General features: G+C 44.7%; 1 protein-coding gene across 1 annotated transcript in view; it reads right to left on the bottom strand.

Moving 5' to 3' along the window:
* LOC138683482 (tubulin-specific chaperone A) overlaps nucleotides 1-24,003 on the bottom strand; it is a 92,841-nt gene that overhangs the window by 5,792 nt on the left and 63,046 nt on the right. Inside the window, exon 2 of the mRNA XM_069775363.1 lies at nucleotides 16,601-16,706. Within this exon, the coding sequence (XP_069631464.1) occupies nucleotides 16,601-16,706 (106 nt within the window). The remainder of the gene's footprint in view (nucleotides 1-16,600; nucleotides 16,707-24,003) is intronic.

The following is a 24,003-nucleotide window of genomic DNA, read 5'->3' as shown; positions in this document are numbered from 1 at the left end:
TTTCACCTCTGCAAACTGAGTCGATTCACCTTCTCCTTCAGCAGTTTCTGCAACTTGACGTGTAGGACTCCATAAAGCAGCCTTCCACCTCCGATGCTTTCCCGCAATGTGACAGGACACATCAGTGAACAGGGCATATTGCCTCTCATTTTCTGGCAGTTTATTATACAGCGGGGCCTCTTCAGCCCGTGTCACCTCCTCCTCTGGTGACATTCCAAAATCTTTGCCTTCTGGCCAGTCCGTGATCACTTCTAAAATTCCTGGGCGACTGGGGTTTCCTATGCGAGCCCGTTGTGTGATCAGTGCAATCCACTTACTCCACGTGGCATCAGTCGCGTGATGTGTAGAGGAAACTTTCCCTTTGAACATCCAGCCCAGCACTGGCAGTCGGGGTGCTAAGAAGAGCTGTGTTTAAGTACCAACCACTTCTGAGGCGGCTCGAACTCCTTCATATGCTGCCAATATCTCTTTTTCAGTTGGAGTATAGCGAGCCTCGGATCCTCGATATCCCCGACTCCAAAATCCCAGGGGTCGGCCTCGGGTCTCCCCAGGTGCTTTCTGCCAAAGGCTCCAGGTAGGGCCATTCTCCCCAGCTGCAGTGTAGAGCACAGTTTTAACATCTGGTCCTGTCCGGACTGGTCCAAGAGCTACTGCATGAACAATCTCCCGCTTAATTTGTTCAAAGGCTTGTTGTTGCTCAGGCCCCCATTTAAAATCGTTCTTCTTCTGGGTAACTTGGTAGAGAGGACTTACAATCAGACTGTAATTTGGAATATGCATTCTCCAAAACCCCACGACACCTAAGAAAACCTGTGTTTCCTTTTTATTAGTCGGTGGAGACATAGCTGCTATTTTGTTGATCACATCCATTGGGATCTGACGACGCCCGTCTTGCCATTTTACTCCTAAGAACTGGATCTCCTGCGCAGGTCCCTTGACCTTACTTTCTTTTGTGGCAAAACCAGCCTTCAAAAGGATTTGGATTATTTTCTTCCCTTTCTCAAAAACTTCTGCTGTGTTGCCCCATACAATGCTGTCATCAATGTATTGCAGGTGCTCTGGAGCTTCACCTTTTTCCAGTGCAGCCTGGATCAGTCCATGGCAAATAGTGGGGCTGTGTTTCCACCCCTGGGGCAGTCGATTCCAGGTGTACTGGACGCCCCTCCAAGTGAAAGTAAACTGTAGCCTGCACTCCGCTGCCAAAGGAATGGAGAAAAATGCATTAGCAATGTCCATTGTGGCATACCACTTAGCTGCCTTTGATTCCAGTTCATATTGAAGCTCTAACATATCTGGCACAGCAGCGCTCAGCGGTGGCGTGACTTCATTCAGGCCACGATAATCTACTGTTAGTCTCCATTCCCCATTAGATTTCCAGACGGGCCATATGGGACTATTAAAGGGTGAGTGAGTCTTGCTGATCACTCCTTGGCTCTCCAATTGGCAAATCAGCTTATGGATGGGGATCAGGGAGTCTCGGTTGGTGCGATATTGCCGCCGGTGCACCGTCGTGGTAGCAATTGGCACTGGTTGTTCTTCAACCTTCAGCAACCCCACAACCGAAGGGTCTTGGGAGAGACCAGGCAGGGTAGACAGCTGCTCAATCTCCTCCGTCTCCAAGGCAGCTATACCAAAGGCCCAACTGTACCCTTTTGGGTCTTTGAAATACCCCCTCCTGAGATAATCTATACCAAGGATGCACGGGGCCTCTGGGCCAGTTGCAATGGGGTGTTTATGCCACTCATTCCCGGTTAGACTCATTTCGGCTCCCAATACGGTTAGCTCTTGGGATCCCCCTGTCACACCAGAGATACAGATGGGTTCTGCCCCTTTATAACTTGATGGCATTAGGGTACATTGTGCACCAGTGTCTACTAGAGCCTTATATTCCTGGGGGTCTTATGTGCCAGGCCATCGAATCCACACTGTCCAGTAGACTCGGTTGTTCCTCTCCTCCACCTGGCTGGAGGCAGGGCCCCTCTAATCCTGGTTAGAATATCTGTTACTCACTTTTTGCACATGTGAATCAGAAGTCCCTTCAAGAGGATCAGAAATGAGATCAGCCCTTCTACTGCGTCCGGGGGACTGCTCACGGGAAACTGGAGCAGCAGTTTTCCTAGAAGAATCCTCTTTTCTGGTTGCTTTTTCTCGCAACTCCCGTACCCGTGCATCCAGGACTGAGGTAGGTTTTCCATCCCACTTCCTCATGTCCTCTCCATGGTCATGCAGGTAAAACCACAGGTTAGCTCCTCATGTGTACTTTCTCTCTTCTCTCTCTTGGGCAGAGGAACGCTTACTCCCAATAACTGCGATGCAGGCCTGTACAGGTGGAGGACAAGGACATATCCACTTTGAATTGCTGGAACTCTCGGGACAATTCCTCTACAGCTGAGACACAGGCCCGTAGGGAGGAAGAGAGACTTCCTTCGTATTGCCGGAGTTGGACAGCCAATTCGTCCACTGTGTCCATAGCCTTCTTTCCAGGATATTACTGCCAATGAGTTGGCATAGGTTGGTGGTGCACTTCGTAGAAACTTCCGCCACATGGGTTGTGTGCATTGGACTTCATCTGGATCTGTGGGTGACTGCCCATTTTCTGGATCGTTATAAATCACCTCCAGCACGGCTAATTCCCTCAGGTACTGGATACCTCTCTCCATGGTGGTCCACTTGCCTTGGTGACATGTAACTTCATCCCTGAAGGGGTATCTTTCCTTTACACCTAACAGAAGTCACCTCCAGAGGCTGAGGACTTGTGTCTTTCTCCCAATCGCCTTGTCGATGCCCCCTTCCCTAGACAGGGATCCCAACTGCTTGGCTTCCTTACCCTCTAATTCCACACTACTAGCCCCATTATCCCAGCATCGGAGCAGCCAGGTAACAATGTGCTCACCTGGGTGGCGGCTAAAATCTTTTCGCATGTCACGCAACTCAGGGATAGAGATCGGGTGATTATTTCAGGTTCTGCCTCTTCCTCCTGTTCTCGCGATGACCCTGGTTCACTTTCATCTCTCACTAAGCGAACTGATTTCTTTGTGTGTTTCTTCTTCTGTACAGGGGCGACTGATACTGGCACAGGTTGGTTCTCTGGTTTAGCGGCAGTATCTGTCACCGGGGTAGGGGCAGCCACGGTGTCTGTTGTCAGGGTTGGGGTAGCCACGGTGCATGTTGTTGGGGTTGGGGTAGCCACGGTGCTTGTTGTCCTGTTTTCCATCTTTTCCCCCTTTTCCCCCTGAGGGTGCTGCATAATATCAAGCAGTGTTTGGTAGATGCCGGCCAGGGCCCAGCACAGTGTAGTGAGTTGTGTGTCTCTGGGATAGCCACAGCATTTTTCTTTCAAAAATTCTATCACTTCATGAGGGTTTTGTAGTTGTTTGGGAGTGAAGTTCCAAGTCACTGGAGGTGAGAAGTTCTCTAGATACCTGCCCACATCCTCCCACATGCCATGCCACCCATGAGTATCCAGCTTTGGGACAGATCTCTGGGTGGTACTCTTAAAAAGCCTTTTTGTAGCCCTAAACAAGACCTGAAACATAGTCAGGAGGCATAGCACTAACAGCACACTGGCTTGCGCATCCCAAGGATATTCAAAATTCTCGAAAGCTGTTGTAATTAGTCGGAAGGAGAAAAGGGAGGGGAATGGACGGGGGGAAGTATCCCCCCCTAACTTCCCCATGGATTGGGTGTAATTACCAATAAAATCTGACAGAAGGTGCCCAAAGTATGGAAATGATATCACTGCCTCATACAGATACCAGCTTAACCTCATGACCAGTGATGTAATCAGTTCACAAGTCGACATTGCCCAGTACAGCAAAATGATAATCCCAATCCCCCTCCCAGAGATGAGATATGCAACTACAGGCAATACATAGAGCATATAAGAGCTTACAAAACGCCACCATGTAAACAGATGAATCAACATTGTGACTAACATCTATTTATCTAGTATAAGAAATGCGTATGACAAATTTGTTTCAACACGCTCTGGCCAGATCTGTCGTTATCTCAACCCTTCGTGCCCCACGTTGGGCGCCAAAAAGGACTGTCGTGGTTTCAGCCCAGCCGGTAACAAAGGACCACGCAGCCACTCGCTCACTCCTCCTGCCCCCCTCCGGTGCGATAGGGGGAAGACGGAGGAGAGAAAAGAAAAAAAAAAAACGAACTGGAACCTCGAGGGTTGAGATAAAGGCAGTTTACTGGAACAACACAAAGAAATTACAACAACAACAACGGTACTAAAGAAAGAGTATACAAAAAAGAGTGATGCACAGTGCAACTGCTCACCACCCGGGACCCCGATGCTCTGACGCTTCCCCCCACCGAAAGTCGAGAGCACCCCCCCCCCCCCCCCCCCCCCCCCGGCTCACTCCCCATATATATACTGAGCATGATGTCACATGGTATGGAATAGCTCCTTGGTTAGTTCAGGTCAGCTGCCCCGGCTATGCCCCCCACCTACCAGGTTCCTGTAAAAATTAACTCTATCCCAGCTGAACCGAGGACAATAAGCTATGTCTAAGAATGTATTTATGCATACAGGAAGGCCTTTTGTAGTACAACATTATCATCATTCTTAAGTGTCATATGCTTAAGTTCTTAGTTCAAGTAATTTTTGAGAGAAAGGGTTTAAAAACTTTGTTTCTAATTTCCTTTCAGAGAATCTAGGGCAAAACCTGTATACTTTGAAGCAAAGATGGGTGACAAATGTTTAAAAAAAGTTAAGCATCCCCAAATTCCAGCTGTCATCGGTATTATCACTTTGTTTTAAGCATTCATCATTGGACTGTATTAAAAATAAGACTAGTCAGTCTGCATGTTATACTTTCAGCAGTGAATGAATAAAGATTTGTAACTTCTATAGAATGAGGTATGCCATGAGATAATGCCTTCTGCTTTATGTACTACAACTTTGTTCTACAAAGAAAACCTACAGGAGTGAGAATATCCAATAATGACTTCCTTGGGCTGGTATTGCTAAATAGTTGTGCGTTGTAAAGCTGGTGGATGATATGGAAAGTAGTAACTTATTTGATATATGCCACTCAATAAGCAATCTGGGAAGGCATATAAACTGTAGTCCTAGCTGTTGTAAGAAAAGAACAAAACTACCCTAACCACTCTGTTCAAAACAGAATTTGACTGTGATCCAAAGGGGTACCTGAGTTTTATTTACATTTGCCTGCAGTTATGCAATAATAAATAAAAAACAATAGGAAGATAAATCCTGTAACTACATTCAGTAGGTACAAAAAGTTTGTCCTGGTTTCAGCTGGGATAGAGTTAACTGTCTTCCTAGTAGCTGGTACAGTGCTATGTTTTGAGTTCAGTATGAGAAGAATGTTGATAACACTGATGTTTTCAGTTGTTGCTCAGTAGTGTTTAGACTATAGTAAAGGATTTTTCAGCTTCTCATGCCCAGCCAGCGAGAAAGCTGGAGGGGCACAAGAAGTTGGCACAGGACACAGCCAGGGCACCTGACCCAAACTGGCCAATGGTGTATTCCATACCATGTGACATCCCATCTAGTATAGTAACTGGGAAGTGGGGGCAGGGGGAATCACCGCTCGGGGACTAGCTGGGTGTCGGTCGGCGGGTGGTGAGCAATTGCCCTGTGCATCATTTGTACATTCCAATCCTTTTATTATTGCTGTTGTCATTTTATTAGCGTTATCATTATTAGTTTCTTCTTTTCTGTTCTATTAAACCGTTCTTATCTCAACCCACGAGTTTCACTTCTTTTTTCCCGATTTTCTCCTCCATCCCACTGGATGGGGGGGAGTGAGTGAGCGGCTGCGTGGTGCTTAGTTGCTGGCTGGGGTTAAACCACGACAGTCCATTTTGGTGCCCAACGTGGGGCCCGAAGGGTTGAGATAATGACAAACCTGACCAGAGCTTGTTACAACAAATTTGTTCTAAGCATTCATTATGTTGATTTATGTGTTCTTAGAGTTGTTGCTCTGGTTTTTAAAGCTCTGTTATGTATCACCTCGCTTGCTGTATGTAGTTCTTCTGCTGCTTATCATCCGTGGGCAGCATCCTCTGGCAGCAGTGTCGTCCACAATTTGCCTTTATTTGGAGGGGTGTCCAGTACACTTGGAATCAATTGCCCCAGGGGTGGAAACACAGCCCCACCATTTGCCATGGACTAATCCAGACTGCACTGGAAAAAGGTGAAGCTCCGGAACACCTGCAATACATTGATGACATCATCGAATGGGGCAACACGGCAGAAGAAGTCTTTGAGAAAGGGAAGAAAATAATCCAAATCCTTCTGAAAGCCGGTTTTGCCATAAAAGAAAGTAAGGTCAAGGGACCTGCGCAGGAGATCCAGTTTTTAGGAATAAAATGGCAAGATGGACGTCATCAGATCCCAATGGATGTGATTAACAAAATAGCAGCTATGTCTCCCCCGACTAATAAAAAGGAAACACAGGCCTTCTTAGGTGTCGTGGGGTTTTGGAGAATGCATATTCCAAATTACAGTCTGATTGTAGGCCCTCTCTACCAAGTTACCCAGAAGAAGAACGATTTTAAATGGGGGCCTGAGCAACAACAAGCCTTTGAAGAAATTAAACGGGAGATTGTTCATGCAGCAGCCCTTGGACCAGTCCGGACAGGACAAGATGTTAAAAAAGTGCTCTATACTGCAGCTGGGGAGAATGGCCCTACCTGGAGCCTCTGGCAGAAAGCACCTGGGGAGACCCAAGGCCGACCCCTGGGGTTTTGGAGTCGAGGATATCGAGGATCCAAGGCTCACTATACTCCAACTGAAAAAGAGATATTGGCAGCATATGAAGGAGTTTGAGCCGCCTCAGAAGTGGTTGGTACTGAACCACAGCTCCTCTTAGCACCCCAACTGCCAGTGCTGGGCTGGATGTTCAAAGGGAAAGTTTCCTCTACACATCACGCGACTGATGCCACGTGGAGTAAGTGGATTGCACTGATCACACAACGGGCTCACATAGGAAACCCCAGTTGCCCAGGAATTTTAGAAGTGATCACGGACTGGCCAGAAGGCAAAGATTTTGGAATGTCGCCAGAGGAGGAGGTGACACGGGCTGAAGAGGCCCCACTGCATAATAAACTGCCAGAAAATGAGAGGCAATATGCCCTGTTCACTGATGTGTCCTGTCACATTGCGGGAAAGCATCAGAGGTGGAAAGCTGCTTTATGGAGTCCTACACGTCAAGTTGCAGAAACTGCTGAAGGAGAAGGTGAATCGAGTCAGTTTGCAGAGGTGAAAGCCATCCAGCTAGCATTAGATATTGCTGAAAGAGAGAAGTGGCCAGTGCTCTATCTCTATACTGACTCATGGATGGTGGCAAATGCCCTGTGGGGGTGGTTACAGCAATGGAAGCAGAGCAACTGGCAGCACAGAGGTAAACCCATTTGGGCTGCCACACTGTGGCAAGATATTGCATCCCAGCTAGAGAATCTGGTTGTAAAAGTACATCATGTGGATGCTCACGTACCCAAGAGTCGGGCCACTGAAGAACATCAGAACAACCAACAGGTGGATCAGGCTGCCAAGATTGAAGTGGCTCAGGTGGACCTGGACTGGCAACATAAGGGTGAGCTATTTATGGCTCAGTGGGCCCATGACACCTCAGGCCATCAGGGAAGAGATGCAACATATAGATGGGCTCGAGATCGAGGGGTGGACCTGACCATGGACACTATCGCGCCGGTTATCCATGAATGTGAAACATGTGCTGCAATTAAGCAAGCCAAGCGGTTAATGCCCCTGTGGTATGGAGGGCAATGGCTGAAATATAAATATGGGGAAGCCTGGCAGATTGACTATATCACACTCCCACAAACTCGCCAAGGCAAGCGCTATGTGCTGACAGTGGTGGAAGCAACCACTGGATGGCTGGAAACATATTCTGTACCCCATGCCACTGCCCGGAACACTATCCTGGGCCTTGAGAAGCAGGTCTTGTGGCGACATGGCACCCCAGAAAGAATTGAGTCGGACAACGGGACTCATTTCCGAAACAACCTCATAGACACCTGGGCCAAAGAGCATGGCATTGAGTGGGTGTATCATATCCCCTATCATGCACCAGCCTCTGGGAAAATTGAGCGATACAATGGACTGTTAAAAGCTACATTGAAAGCAATGGGGGGTGGAACTTTCAAACATTGGGATACACATTTGGCAAAAGCCACCTGGTTAGTCAACACCAGAGGATCTGCCAATCGGAGTGGCCCTGCCCAGTCAGAATTTTTACATACTGTAGAAGGGGATAAAGTCCCTGTAGTGCACATGAAAAATATGCTAGGGAAAACAGTCTGGGTTACTCCTGCCTCAGGCAAAGGTAAACCCATTCGTGGGATTGCTTTTGCTCAAGGGCCTGGGTGCACTTGGTGTGTGATGTGAAAAGATGGAGAAGTCCGGTGTGTGCCTCAAGGGGATTTGATTTTAGGTGAAAATAGCCAGAATTAAACTGTATGATATTAGTTGCTATATAACCCTGCTACTGTATGTTATCATTACTATAATTGTTATATGCTATATCTATAGAACTACAGTAAGAATCACTTAGATCAAGCAAGAAAGAACTGTGATAAAACTGAGCAAAGCGCAGTAGTGATGGAACCAGAACTGACTCCAGCATGCAACAATCCAATGGTGCACACCATCCTCCTGCTGCATCAAATGTCACCTGCTCGTCACACCGCACTGAAGCCCAATTCTGCTCTTCCGACTGAGAGGACTTTGCACCATCCCTCCTGCCGAGAAAGACTGGTATGACAGATGGAGCCCAGAGTCGGAAACTAAATGAACTCAACAAACATTTTATGAACATAACCCATGAACTGAAGGAATGATATCTCTGTGTGTGTATACATATATATATCATTGTTCATATGTCTCAAAGGGATGGAAAGGTGATGATGATTGATGAGGATGTAACTAAAGGTATGGGAACTGAGCATGACGTCAATGGTATAGAATAAGGGGTGGATACTGGTTTCAGCTGGGATAGAGTTAATTGTCTTCCTGGTAGCTGGTACAGTGCTATGTTTTGAGTTCAGTATGTGAAGAATGTTGATAACACTGATGTTTTCAGTTGTTGCTCAGTAGTGTTTAGACTATAGTCAAGGATTTTTCAGCTTCTCATGCCCAGCCAGCGAGAAAGCTGGAGGGGCACAAGAAGTTGGCACAGGACACAACCAGGGCACCTGACCCAAACTGGCCAATGGTGTATTCCATACCATGTGACATCCCATCTAGTATAGTAACTGGGAAGTGGGGGCAGGGGGAATCACCGCTCGGGGACTAGCTGGGTGTCGGTCGGCGGGTGGTGAGCAATTGCCCTGCGCATCATTTGTACATTCCAATCCTTTTATTACTACTGTTGTAATTTTATTAGCGTTATCATTATTAGTCTCTTCTTTTCTGTTCTATTAAACCGTTCTTATCTCAACCCACGAGTTTTACTTCTTTTTCCCGATTTTCTCCCCCATCCCACTGGGTGGGGGGGAGTGAGTGAGCGGCTGCGTGGTGCTTAGTTGTTGGCTGGGGTTAAACCACGACACAGTTGAAGATTGGAACAGGAATTTTGTGGAACCAAGATTATTAGTTGATAACTTCTACATAAAACACTTTTTTTCCAAGATATTCCCAGATGGAGCATTTACTGTTACAAATGTATATAATAAAGAAAAGTCAAAAGCTCAAATAATTAGATAAGCTTTAGGACTGGCATTTTTAAAAAGCGTTAGCTCTCCAAATTCTCTCAAAATTTAAACAGCAGCCTTCTCCCCTCCCCCAACACATTCTAGAAACTTTCTGACTAAATTCTAAGGTGTTTAAATTATAAGCAGGTCACAGAGGAAGTTATTACATGAAACTGATCTAACTTTGCAAAGAACCATAAATATCTTCAAGGTTTCTGTGAATTACAATGCCAAATAGAAGTATTAAAAAACTGGAGTAACTGAAGTGCATATAAATAAAGTGTTAAGACAAAAGCAATAAAGCACAAAAGTATGTACAGAGAGAAGCAAATTGAATTTGTTGTCAGTAAGTGTTCATAGGACCAGAAGAGCTACTGTGACTAGTGAGGATGATGTCCCTATTCCTTTAAGTGTAATGATAAAATCCAGTTAAACAAATCTCTTCAAAGAGCCACATTTCTGGTCAGTTGTCTTTCAGGATTGAAGGTATTTCTACTAAGGGAGCAGATGTCTGGCATCTTTCAAAAGAAAGCAATCTGCTCAGATGTGATGGAGCTCTCTAACTGTTGCAGGGTATATAGCCTATTTACTAAACATGATGTGGATTTTTTTGTAAATTGGTTCAGATGTCAAAGAACTAGTGTGCATAATATAATGCACTATTGTCCTGGTTTCAGCTGGGATAGAGTTAATTTTCTTTCTAGTAGCTGGTATAGTGTTATGTTTTGGGTTCAGTATGAGAAGAATGTTCTGGTCAGCGAGTGGTGAGCAATTGCATTGTGCATCACTTGTTTTGTATATTCCAATTCTATTATTGTTGTTATTATTATTATCATCATCATTCTGTTATTATTATTATTATTATTTTCTTCTTCCTTTCTGTCCTATTAAACTGTCTTTATCTCAACCCAAAAGTTTTACCTTTTTTTTTGCCGATTCTCTCCTCCATCCCACTGGGGGGGGAGTGAGCGAGCAGCTGTGTGGTGCTTAGTGCCAGCCTGGGGTTAAACTACAACAACTATCAATAGCCTTCAATCCGTTTTCCATAAATTCCAGATTGCACTGACAGATAAAGCAGAACTGGAAACAGAAAAGCCAAATAGATGCAAACACACAGATCCACCTACCAGTTGCTTAAGTGGAAGGGCACCATAACAAAAATTGGACAATTATTTTACACATTCAAAATAAGCACAAAGGCCAAACACAACTCTATGAGAAACAGCTGAGGAGGCAATGCCCAAGGCTTTAAACATAAGGAACTTTGATTTTAGCAGGTCCTACAATAAAAGTTCAAAGCCAGTATTTCGACTTATCTTGGCAGATCAGAGCTGCTCAGATGAGGCAGATTCTCTATTTTTTGGCTCACTCAAGCACTTATACTAAACCAAATTTTTGATACTTTAAGAATACAAATAAATATTACTGCTTATGAGTGTTGATACCAAGTATTCTGCAACAGGAAGCAATTTTGCTCAGCCTGACATGTATTGCTATAATGGGGACAACAGTTTCATGTTTCAAAAAGATGGAAGCAGGGTTTGGTGTTTTTTTTTTTGTTTTGGGGTGGGTGTTTTTTTTCTTTTCAGCTTACCCACAACTTAACAAGAGATTGAGAGATGTGCGGACCCACAAATAATTTGAAAACAAGAAATCCTCCATAGGACGCTCTGTTGTTCCTTGATCTTAAGAAGGACAGCCTAATAAACTACTGGGTCACAGGGTATAGTGACAATATTATTTTATATGACAAAAGATAGGCTAAGAAAAATTAGAAATGTGAACGAGTCATATATATATGAATTACATACACACACATGCTTTTAAATACTGCCTCATAATCACTTGCCCTTTGTTGCACAACTGAAAACAGATAATCATAACAGTATGGATCTACTCAAAGACAGTAGTAGAGAAGAAAAAGCATGCAAATAATTCAGTTTGCTAAGAAAAGTGCTACTTGTTTGAACGACTTTTCATCAGAAAGTTTGTAAAACACTTGAAATCCATTGACCAGTTACAGCCATATCTGATGGAAGGACAGAGATCCAAAATAAAAAAAGGACATCTCTAAGAATCATGAATACCAGTGGTTCCAAAATTAATAATCCTACTAAGGAAAAAAACGTAGCACAAAGTAAACAGTGATGCTACTGGTTGTCTAATCAACATATTTGTAACTTAAATCCACAGCATGGTATTACTTTTCACCTCACTGGTAATCAGGGAATATAAAGGCACAAGGTGGTGGGCCAGGATGGTGGCAAGGGGACACAGGGTGTAGGACAGCATAGGTGATGTAGGAGAAAGCTGGGTATAGGGAAGGCAGGAGCTCACAGGAGACACAGCATTAAGGGGCATATAGAGGGGACCCCCCCCAAAAAAAAACCTGTAGGAAACCAAGTTTTATTAGTTCTACTTCCTTTGAAGCAACTTGTTTTATTTTCACATAGTAGGCCCAAAAGAAAGCTTGAGCCATCCACAAATATAAGATACAAGAACACACTGCAGTCTGTTGTGAGTTTTGCCAAATACATTTGATCAAAACACTTCTGAAGGACCATGAACAAAAGCTTGCAGTAAAGAATTGGAGAACTTTGATTTGTTTCTATAGCGCTTGAGTGTTTCAGGCACTGAAATGACCATGTATCAACTACCATTTGTAGCAAGAAAGCTGGAGGAGAAGAAAACCCTCTAGATCTAAACGCCTCAGTATTTCAAACAAGCTTTCTCTGCAGCTCCTCTCAGGTGAGGGCCAGTCCTGTTTCTTTTATAGCAGATCACCTTAAGACATAAAAGGCAGAAAGGTTCCTTTGGTCTTTTTGGAAAACAGTTTGTCACTGGCTGTTTTCCACTAGTGTACAACTGTAAGGTTTTCTTCATTGCCAGCAGCAGGGGATGGAGGGAGAACACCACATGACTCGAAGCTAAAAAATGGAGATACTGTTCAGAGGACAGAAACAAAACTCCCGTGTCCTCCACTGAAAAAGTTTTTAATTTAATACTCTGTATCATAAGTTACAGATACTGTTCCTTTAAAATTAACTTAGAGGATGATAATGAAATTATCCATTACAGAAAGTTGTCATTTAATCAGCAGGCAGCACATTTCCTCCCAGCAACTCTAAATTCTACCTGAACAGATCTGTGTTGATGCAAGTATAAAGCCTCACCCTGTAAACAGGTGAGAGGTGGTAAACATCTGAATGAAGAGGTTTCTTTGGAAGTAGCATGAAGAAAACACTGACAAAAGACAGACTTGCTTTCCCAACAAGAATGGCTCAACCTTGTTAGAACAAATAACCAAATTTTCTCTCTGCCAAGGTTAAGCCTGGGGGAGAGGTTTAGAGGGTTGGGTTTTTTTGTTGTTGTTTTTTGTTTGCTTGTTAAGATAGCATTATAGATGCTGAATGCATGCTTTGCTAAAAGATAGCAGGCTGGTTAGATGTTTTAGAATAACCCTGAAGGTTTGGGAGGAATCCCCCATCTGTTTTGTGGAGGCAAAATACCTGGGGAAATATTTGTGCTAAAATTGGAAGCAGAACAGATATGGGAAGTTCCCTAGATAGACAGAAGACAAAAAAGTCAAGTCCGGATTTTTTTCCTCCCTCTAGAGCAGAGGAAAAGTGAGCCCAGCTACAGAAGAAATGAATCATGTCACATCTAGGTGGCAAGTCTTTTCTACCACAGGAATGTTGCCATACTAACTTATTCCAAATATTGCGCAAGTGCCTTTAATCTTCAGTATAAAATCTGGAATCCAAAAGGTATTTACACCTGCCTAGATAAAAAGGAAAACAGCCTCTGGAAAACAGAAGGGAAAAAGGAAGATCACAGTAATGATTTTTTTGTCATTTGGTCTCTTTCAGAAAGCACGTTAGGCAATAAAACCAAAGTTTGAAAGCATTTTTAATATCACCTGTATGTTAGGAATATTATTCTGTATTTAGTACAGAGAATTCCAAGTTGCTAGCTTTTAAGGAAACAAATTGTGCTTGTTAAGGATACTGTCCAAATACATAAGGGGGAGCATTAGACCCTCCATTAGCATTTCCACTGCCTCTTTACCTAGGCAGCTAGAGCTACAGAGTTCAGATTATTAAGCAAAGATCATATATTCTTAGAAAAAACAATAACTTGTGAAAATAATCAGACTGCAGTGAAACTGTATGTTTCATCTAATCTTACTGTACTTAATCAGTGAGAAGATTGAAACTTTGTTTGAACCAATAGGGTGGGGGGTGGAAAGAGTTAAGAACTTAAAAAGCCAACTGAGCTGTGGTGGGTTGACCTTGGCTGGATGTCAGGTGCCCACCAAGCCGCTCTATCCCTCCCCCTCCTCAGTGTGTGTGGGGGGGAAATAAGATGGAAAAAACTCATGGGTCAAGATAAAGGCAGTTTAATAAAAGCAAAAGCAAAGGCTGCATATGGAAGCAAAGGAAAACATAGGATTTATTCTCTACTTTCCATCAGCAGGTAATGGCCAGCCACTTCCTGGGAAGCAGGGCTTCAGCATGCATAGCAGTTGCTCCAGAAGACAAATGTAATAACGAATGCCCCCTGCCCCCTCCTTTCTCTTAGCTTTTATTGCTGAGCAGAAGTCATATGGTATGGAATATCCCTTTGGTCAGTTTGGGTCAGCTGTCCTGGCTGTGTCCCTTCCCAAGATCTTGCCCACCCCCAGCCTATTGGTGAGGGGGGGAATGTTGGAGAGACAGCCTTGATGCTGTGCCAGCACTGCTCAGCAGTAGCCAAAACACTGGTGTGTTATCAACACCTTTCTAGCTACTGATGCAGAGCACAGCACTATGAGGGCTGCTATGGGGAAAATTAACTCCATCCCAGCTAGACCCAATACATGAGCTAACTAGAGTATTTCTTTGATGCTAAATAGACATTTAGAAATGAAAAAGTTACAGAACATTACAATGTTCCTTTCAGCTAGAACTCCTCCAGTAACAAGATTAGCAGCTGTCGTGGTTTCAGCCCAGCCGGTAACAAAGGACCACGCAGCCGCTCGCTCACTCCTTCTGCCCCCTTCCGGTGGGATGGGGAGGAGAATCAGAAAGGAGAAAAGAAAAAAAACACCGGAACCTCGAGGGTTGAGATAAGGACAATTTACTGGGACAACACAAAAAGAGAAGTTACAACAACAACAACGGTAGTAATAAAAGAATATACAAAACGAGTGATGCACAGTGCAACTGCTCACCACTCGGAACCCGACACTCCGCCACTTCCCCCACCGAAAGTCCAGTGCTCCCCCCCCCGGCCCACTCCCCATTTATATACTGAGCATGATGTCACATGGTATGGAATAGTTCCTTGGCTAGTTCAGGTCAGCTGTCCCGGCTGTGCCCCCCTTCTCCCAGGTTCCTGTGAAAATTAATTCTATCCCAGCTGAACCCAGGACAGCAGCTCATTCTCATCTTCAACAATAATTTTCCAAACCAATATAAATTGTTTCCAAATGTATTTCTTTTTAGCTGTTTTAGGAAATAATCTACCTTCCACTCAACAAAACAAAAGAAATATTGCCATTTTCACTAATACTTGGAGAAAAACTGTGTATTAGCAAGACTGTATGTACTCTTTGGCATACAGGTATTAAATTCTATGTTAAATCCATTGGATTTTTAATTCATCTGGAAATGACATTACACAAGAAATCATTTGGAACTGTAGGATAACTATTTAAAAAATATATAAATTATCATTTATCAGTAAAAATGCTGACTGTTAACAAAAACTCCATAGATCTACAATCCCACTGAGAGGAAATAAAGAGTAGATACCTCAGGCTCTTCCCACAGTCACAAGCCTCAAGATAAAAGCATGAGATGGGAAGCTGAAAAATGCTTGACTTAGTCTAAACATTACTTAGCAACAACTGAAAACATCAGTGTTATCAACATTCTCTTCATACTGAACCCAAAACATAACACAATACCAGCTACTAGGAAGACAATTAACTCTATCCCAGCCAAAACCAGGATGTCATGCCTAGTATAGAAACTGGGGGGAGTGGGGGTGGGAGGATTGCTGCTTGGGGACTAACTGGGCATCGATTGGCAGGTGGTGAGCAATTGCACTGTGCATCATTTGTACATTCCAATCCCTTTATTATTACTGCTGTCATTTTATTAGTGTTATCATTATCATTATTAGTTTCTTCTTTTCTGTTCTATTAAACCGTTCTTATCTCAACCCATGAGTTTTACTTCTTTTCCCAATTTTCTCCCCCATCCCACTGGGTGGGGGGGGGAAGTGAGTGAGCGGCTGCGTGGTGCTTAGTTGCTGGCTGGGGTTAAACCATGACAAACACGAAGTCACCAGACTATTGAAACAAGTGAAAATAATTTTAATTTACAGTTTCAGTGAAGATTTAAGAGAAAACATCTGGGAAATGCTTGGGAAAACATAGTTAAAAGATAACATATTTAGCTGAAAGAATATAAAGGCCACAGTTAAACACAGACATGCCACACTTCTGTAAAGAATATAAATGAATCTCCCAAGCCTTCTCTCAGTGACAAGTAAACTTGACACTCCTTCTAAGAGGGCATGTACCAAGTGTCTGCAATGGCTGTCCTTTATTGGGAACCTTCCAAGAAAAATTTAATCATATTGTAATAGTGACTCTAAACCGTACCCATTGTTACTGAGTGATAGCCATTCTGACACCAAGTGCTAAATGATCCATACCCAGTCTCCTTATAATTTAACAGTTCTGGAGAAAAGGAAGTTTCTACAAATGCATATTATGACTTTTATAATTGACAGGATTTTAGTCTAGTACTTATATAACAGGAGTCTGGAAAAAGGCACAGGAGATTCTTTTATTTAAGGATTACTATGATTAAATCAGAGCAAAGGAGGATTTTATAAAACAAGTTTTAGGATAGTTTACCTGCTTCTTAATTCCATAATCATTGCATGCTTCAGCTTTCATTTTTTCAATCTTTTCTTCTTGCTGTTTTGCTTCTTTTTCATACATAACTTTTTCTTTTGCCAATCTGCAATTAAACCAAGTGATTGTGTTAATCTGGTTCTATTATGTTAAAAAGTTATGCCATTGAAAAAAAAAACAAAACCCTGAAAGCTGCAGCCCTATAAGATAATACAGTTTTATAAAAAAAGGCTCTTAACCACTGCAAAAAACTGCATCTAGGAAATGCAGAATTTAGCTATTATGTATAATAATTCTTATTCATTTAAATTAAAAATATTTTTAAATATTCTGTGTGGGCTTATCCATATACAATATCCTAAAAAAACCTATATACTGGTACTTCATTTCAAATACATAATAGAAACAGATAAGAAGCTGCCTTGTAGATCTGGATGACTGCTAATAAAAATAAAGACAGTACTACAGAGGAGAAAGCTCTCTGTCGATCTCAAAAAAAGTCCTCACATCATAGGTAGCCAAAACAAACTTAATATTAAGATGTCTGCAAAGGCAACACTTATCATTGACATTCAAATCAGCATTTGCCAGACTTTCTCATCACCATCCAGACTCAGACGGTTTTGTGAGTGACCTATATTGGCTGTTATAGTCATGTAGCCTTTCCTCTTTCCTATTCACTACTAAATAACACCACTGCACCTGCACCAAAAAATGATAGATATTCTTCTTCGTAGTAACTCTTAAAAAAAATTATAATGTCTAAATTAAAAGAAAAAGCACTTTCAGGTTCACAAACTATGATACCAAAATGGTTTGTTTGTTTTGGTTTTGTCGTGGTTTAACCCCAGCCAGCAACTAAGCACCACGCAGCCGCTCACTCACTCCCCCCACCCAGTGGGATGGGGGAGAAAATCAGGAAAAGAAGTAAAACTCCTGGGTTGAGATAAGAACGGTTTAATAGAACAGAAAAGAAGAAACTAATAATGATAATGATAACGCTAATAAAATGACAACAGTAGTAATAAAAGGATTGAAATGTACAAATGATGCACAGTGCAATTGCTCACCACCCGCCGACCGACACCCAGCCAGTCCCCGAGCGGCGATTCCCTGCCCCCCACTTCCCAGTTCCTAAACTAGATGGGACGTCACATGGTATGGAATACACTGTTGGCCAGTTTGGGTCAGGTGCCCTGGCTGGGCATGAGAAGCTGAAAAATCCTTGACTATAGTCTAAACACTACTGAGCAACAACTGGAAACATCAGTGTTATCAACATTCTTCACATACTGAACTCAAAACATAGCACTGTACCAGCTACTAGGAAGACAGTTAACTCTGTCCCAGCTGAAACCAGGACAGTATCCACCCCTTATTCTATACCATTGACGTCATGCTCAGTTCCCATACCTTTAGTTACATTCTGATCAATCATCATCACCTTTCCATCCCTTTGAGACATATGAACAATGATATAGATATATATATATATATATATATAAGTATAAACACACAGAGATATCATTCCTTTAGTTCATGGGTTATGTTCATAAAACATTTGTTGAGTTCATTTAGTTTCCGACTCTGGGCTCCATCTGTCATACCAGTCTGTCTGGGCAGGAGGGATGGTGCAAAGTCCTCTCAGTCGGTAGAGCAGAATTGGGCTTCAGTGCGGTGTGACGAGCAGGTGACATTTGACGCAGCAGGAGGATGGTGTGCACCGTTGGATTGTTGCATGCTGGAGTCAGTTCTGGTTCCATCACTACTGCGCTTTGCTCAGTTTTATCACAGTTCTTTCTTGCTTGATCTAAGTGATTCTTACTGTAGTTCTATAGATATAGCATATAACAATTATAGTAATGATAACATACAGTAGCAGGGTTATATAGCAACTAATATCATACCGTTTAATTCTGGCTATTCTCACCTAAAATCAAATCCCCTTGAGGCACACATCGGACTTCTCCATCTTTTCGCATCACCCACCAAGTGCACCCAGGCCCTTGAGCAAAAGCAATCCCACGAATGGGTTTACCTTTGCCTGAGGCAGGAGTAACCCAGACTGTTTTCCCTAGCATATTTTTCATGTGCACTACAGGGACTTTATCCCCTTCTACAGTATGTAAAAATTCTGACTGGGCAGGGCCACTCCGATTGGCAGATCCTCTGGTGTTGACTAACCAGGTGGCTTTTGCCAAATGTGTATCCCAATGTTTGAAAGTTCCACCCCCCATTGCTTTCAATGTAGCTTTTAACAGTCCATTGTATCGCTCAATTTTCCCAGAGGCTGGTGCATGATAGGGGATATGATACACCCACTCAATGCCATGCTCTTTGGCCCAGGTGTCTATGAGGTTGTTTCGGAAATGAGTCCCGTTGTCTGACTCAATTCTTTCTGGGGTGCCATGTCGCCACAAGACCTGCTTCTCAAGGCCCAGGATAGTGTTCCGGGCAGTGGCATGGGGCACAGAATATGTTTCCAGCCATCCGGTGGTTGCTTCCACCACTGTCAGCACATAGCGCTTGCCTTGGCGAGTTTGTGGGAGTGTGATATAGTCAATCTGCCAGGCTTCCCCATATTTATATTTCAGCCATCGCCCTCCATACCACAGGGGCTTTAACCGCTTGGCTTGCTTAATTGCAGCACGTGTTGAACATTCATGGATAACCTGTGCAATAGTGTCCATGGTCAGGTCCACCCCTCGATCTCGAGCCCATCTATATGTTGCATCTCTCCCCTGATGGCCTGAGGTGTCATGGGCCCACTGAGCCATAAATAGCTCACCCTTATGTTGCCAGTCCAGGTCCACCTGAGCCACTTCAATCTTGGCAGCCTGATCCACCTGTTGGTTGTTCTGATGTTCTTCAGTGGCCCGACTCTTGGGTACGTGAGCATCTACATGATGTACTTTTACAACCAGATTCTCTAGCCGGGACGCAATATCTTGCCACAGCGTGGCAGCCCAAATGGGTTTACCTCTGCGCTGCCAGTTGCTCTGCTTCCATTACTGTAACCACCCCCACAGGGCATTTGCCACCATCCATGAGTCAGTATAGAGATAGAGCACTGGCCACTTTTCTCTTTCAGCAATATCTAATGCTAGCTGGATGGCTTTCACCTCTGCAAACTGACTCGATTCACCTTCTCCTTCAGCAGTTTCTGTGACTAGTCATGTAGGACTCCATACAGCAGCTTTCCACCTGCGATGCTTTCCCACAATGCGACAGGATCCGTCAGTGAACAGGGCATATTGCCTCTCATTTTCTGGCAGTTTATTATACAGTGGGGCTTCTTCAGCACACAACACCTCCTCCTCTGGCGACATTCCAAAATCTTTGCCTTCTGGCCAGTCCGTGATCACTTCTAAAATTCCTGGGCGACTGGGGTTTCCTATGTGAGCCCGTTGTGTGATCAGTGCAATCCACTTACTCCACGTGGCATCAGTCACGTGATGTGTAGAGGAGACCCTCCCTTTGGACATCCAGCCCAGCACTGGTAGTCGGGGTGCTAAGAGGAGCTGTGTCTCAGTACCAACCACTTCTGAGGCGGCTCGAACTCCTTCATATGCTGCCAATATCTCTTTTTCAGTTGGAGTATAGCGAGCCTCGGATCCTCGATATCCTCGACTCCAAAACCCCAGGGGTCGGCCTTGGGTCTCCCCAGGTGCTTTCTGCCAGAGGCTCCAGGTAGGGCCATTCTCCCCAGCTGCAGTATAGAGCACATTTTTAACATCTTGTCCTGTCCGGACTGGTCCAAGGGCTACGGCATGAACAATCTCCTGCTTAATTTGTTCAAAGGCTTGTTGTTGCTCAGGGCCCCATTTAAAATCATTCTTCTTCCGGGTCACTTGATAGAGAGGGCTTACAATCAAACCGTAATTTGGAATATGCATTCTCCAAAACCCCACGACACCTAAGAAGGCCTGTGTGTCCTTTTTATTAGTCGGGGGAGACATAGCTGCTATTTTGTTAATCACATCCATTGGGATCTGACGACGTCCATCTTGCCATTTTACTCCTAAGAACTGGATCTCCTGCGCAGGTCCCTTGACCTTACTTTCTTTTATGGCAAAACCGGCTTTCAGAAGGATTTGGATTATTTTCTTCCCCTTCTCAAAGACTTCTTCTGCTGTGTTGCTCCATACGATGATGTCATCAATGTATTGCAGGTGTTCCGGAGCTTCACCTTTTTCTAGTGCAGTCTGGATTAGTCCATGGCAAATGGTGGGGCTGTGTTTCCACCCCTGGGGCAGTCGATTCCAAGTGTACTGGACACCTCTCCAAGTAAAGGCAAATTGTGGACGACACTCTGCTGCCAGAGGGATTGAGAAAAATGCATTAGCAATGTCCATTGTGGCATACCACTTGGCTGCCTTTGACTCTAGTTTGTATTGAAGTTCTAGTATATCTGGAACGGCAGCACTCGGTGGTGTAACTTCATTCAGGCCACGATAGTCAACTGTTAGTCTCCACTCCCCATTAGACTTTCGCACTGGCCGTATGGGACTGTTAAAGGGTGAGCGAGTTTTGCTGATCACTCCTTGGCTCTCCAGTTGGCGAATCAACTTGTGGATGGGAATCAGGGAGTCTCGGTTGGTGCGATATTGCCGCCGGTGCACCATCGTGGTAGCAATTAGCACTTGTTGTTCTTCAACCTTGAGCAACCCCACAATCGAAGGGTCTTGAGAGAGACCAGGCAGGGTAGACAGCTGTTCAGTGCCCTCCGTCTCCAAGGCAGCTATACCAAAAGCCCATCGATACCCCTTCGGGTCCTTAAAATACCCCCTCCTGAGATAGTCTATGCCAAGGATACACGGAGCCTCTGGACCAGTCACAATGGGGTGTTTTTGCCATTCATTTCCAGTTAGGCTTACTTCAGCTTCCAATACAGTTAACTCTTGGGATCCCACTGTCACACCAGAAATACAAATGGGTTCTGTCCCTTTATAATTTGATGGCATTAGAGTGCACTGTGCGCCGGTGTCTACTAGAGCCTTATACTCCTGTGGGTCTGATGTGCCAGGCCATCGAATCCACACAGTCCAATAGACCCGGTTATCCCTTTCCTCCACCTGGCTGGAGGCAGGGCCCCTCTAATTCTGGTCAGAGTATTCAGTATTCACTTCTCGTAAAATTGGCTCAGAAGTCCCTTCAAGAGGATCGGAAATAAAATTAGCCCTTCTACTCTGTTTGGAAACTGGAGTGGCACTTTTCCTGGTAGAATCCCCTTTTGTGGTGGTTTTTCCTCGCAGCTCACGTACCCGTGCATTTAGGACCGAGGTAGGTTTTCCGTCCCATTTCCTCATGTCCTCTCCATGATCACATAGGTAAAACCACAGGGCACCTCGCGGTGTGTACCTTCTATATTCCCTCTTTTGGGCAGAGGAACGCTCCCTCCTAATAGCTGAGACATTGGTCCTTACAAGTGGGGAGTAGGACATATCCTCTTTGAATTGCTGGAAATCCTGGGACAGCTTCTCCACAGCCGAAATGCAGGCTTGTAGGGAGGAGGAGAGATTTTCTTCGTATTGACAGAGTTGGCGAGCCACTTCCTCCACTGTCGGTGCCTCTTCATCCTTCCAGGCCATTATTGCCAATGCGTTGGCATAGGATGATGGTGCGCTCCGTACAAACTTCCGCCACATGGGTCGTGTGCATTGGACTTTGTCTGGATCTTTGGGTAATTGTGGATTGTCCGGGTCATGATGAATCGTCTCTAGCACAGCTAATTCCCTCAGATATTGGATACCTCTCTCCATGGTGGTCCACTTGCTTGATTGACATATAACATCTTCCTTAAAGGGGTACCTTTCCTTCACACTTGACAGGAGTCGCCTCCAGAGGCTGATGGCTTGTGTCCCTCTTCCAATTGCCTTGTCAATGCCACCTTCCCTGGCAAGCGATCCCAGCTGCTTGGCTTCCCTACCTTCTAATTCCAAGCTATTAGCCCCATTGTCCCAGCATCGGAGGAGCCAGGTGATAATATGCTCACCTATGCGGCGGCCAAAGTCTTTTCGCAGATCCCGCAGCTCACTCAAGGATAGGGACCGGGTTATTACCTCTGGTTCTGCCTCTTCCTCCGGTTCCCGTGATGACCCTGGTTCATCTTCATCCTTCGCTAAGCGAACTGATTTTTTTGTATATTTCTTTTTCTGTACGGGGGCAACTGATGCTGGTGCAGGTTGGTCCGCTGGTTCAGTTGCAGTATCGCTCACTGGGTTTTGGATAACCGCAGTGTCTGTCGCTGAGGTTTGGGTAGCAGCACTGCTCGTCGCTGGGGCTGGAGGGACCGCAGTGCCCATTGCTGAGGTTTGGGTGGCTGCTGTACTCATTGCCGGGGCTGGAGGGGTCACGGTGCCTGTCGCCAAGGTCTGGGTGCCTGCAATGCTCCTTGCCGGGGCTGGAGGGGCCGCAGCGCCCGTTGCCAAAGTTTGGGTAGCTGCTGTACTCATTGCCGGGGCTGGAGGGGCTGCAGTGCCTGTTGCTGAGGTTTGGGTATCCCAAGTTCTCGTTGCCGGGGCTGGAGGGGTCACGGTGCCTGTCGCCAAGGTCTGGGTGCCTGCAATGCTCCTTGCCAGGGCTGGAGGGGCCGCAGCGCCCGTTGCCAAGGTTTGGGTGGCCGCGGTGCTCATCATTTTGTTGTTAGGTCCAGAGACTTTCTCTTCCCCTTGAGGGTACTGAGTGGTGTCGAACAGGGCTCGATAGGCATGGGCCAGGCCCCAGCATGTTGCAGTGATTTGTATCTCTCTGGAGCTGCCGGGGTGACAGCATACCTTTTCCAAATATTTTACTAGTTCTTCTGGATCCTGCACTTGTTCAGGGGTGAATTTCCAAAACGTCGGAGGTGCCCACTTTTCTAGGTACTTGCCCATACTACCCCACACACCCTGCCACTCATAATTATCCAGCCTTGGGGCACATCTCTGGGTGATCTTCTTAAATAGCTGTTTAACCTTAAACGAGAGCTGAACCACATTCAGAAGTATGCTAATTCCTAGCAGCAGGGCTAGGACCATGCTAGTCCCAACATTCCAGGAGTATTCAAATTTTTCAAAATTCTCAAACACCATTGTAACTGGACTGAAGGAGAAAGGAGAGGGGAAGAAAGGTACCCCACCCATAGACTGGTTTTCCATGGAGGAAAGGTAAATGGTATAATTATTAATAGTTTCCCACAGATGGCTCCCGCAGTATAAAGGTGACAATGCTAAGTGCAAATACCAGATTAGTCCCACGACTGATGACTTTATCATACCATAAACCAGAGTTATACCATACATCAAAGCGAAAACCTTAATCCACCTCCCACGGATGATAAGCAGCAGAAGAATAACTACATACAGCAAGTGAGGTGATACATAACAGAGCTTTAAAAACCAGAGCAACAACTCTAAGAACAC

This window comes from Haliaeetus albicilla, chromosome W (assembly GCF_947461875.1).
Source record: "Haliaeetus albicilla chromosome W, bHalAlb1.1, whole genome shotgun sequence".
NCBI classification, from domain to species: Eukaryota; Metazoa; Chordata; class Aves; order Accipitriformes; family Accipitridae; genus Haliaeetus; species Haliaeetus albicilla.
This window is presented reverse-complemented; position numbering and strand designations above follow the sequence as displayed.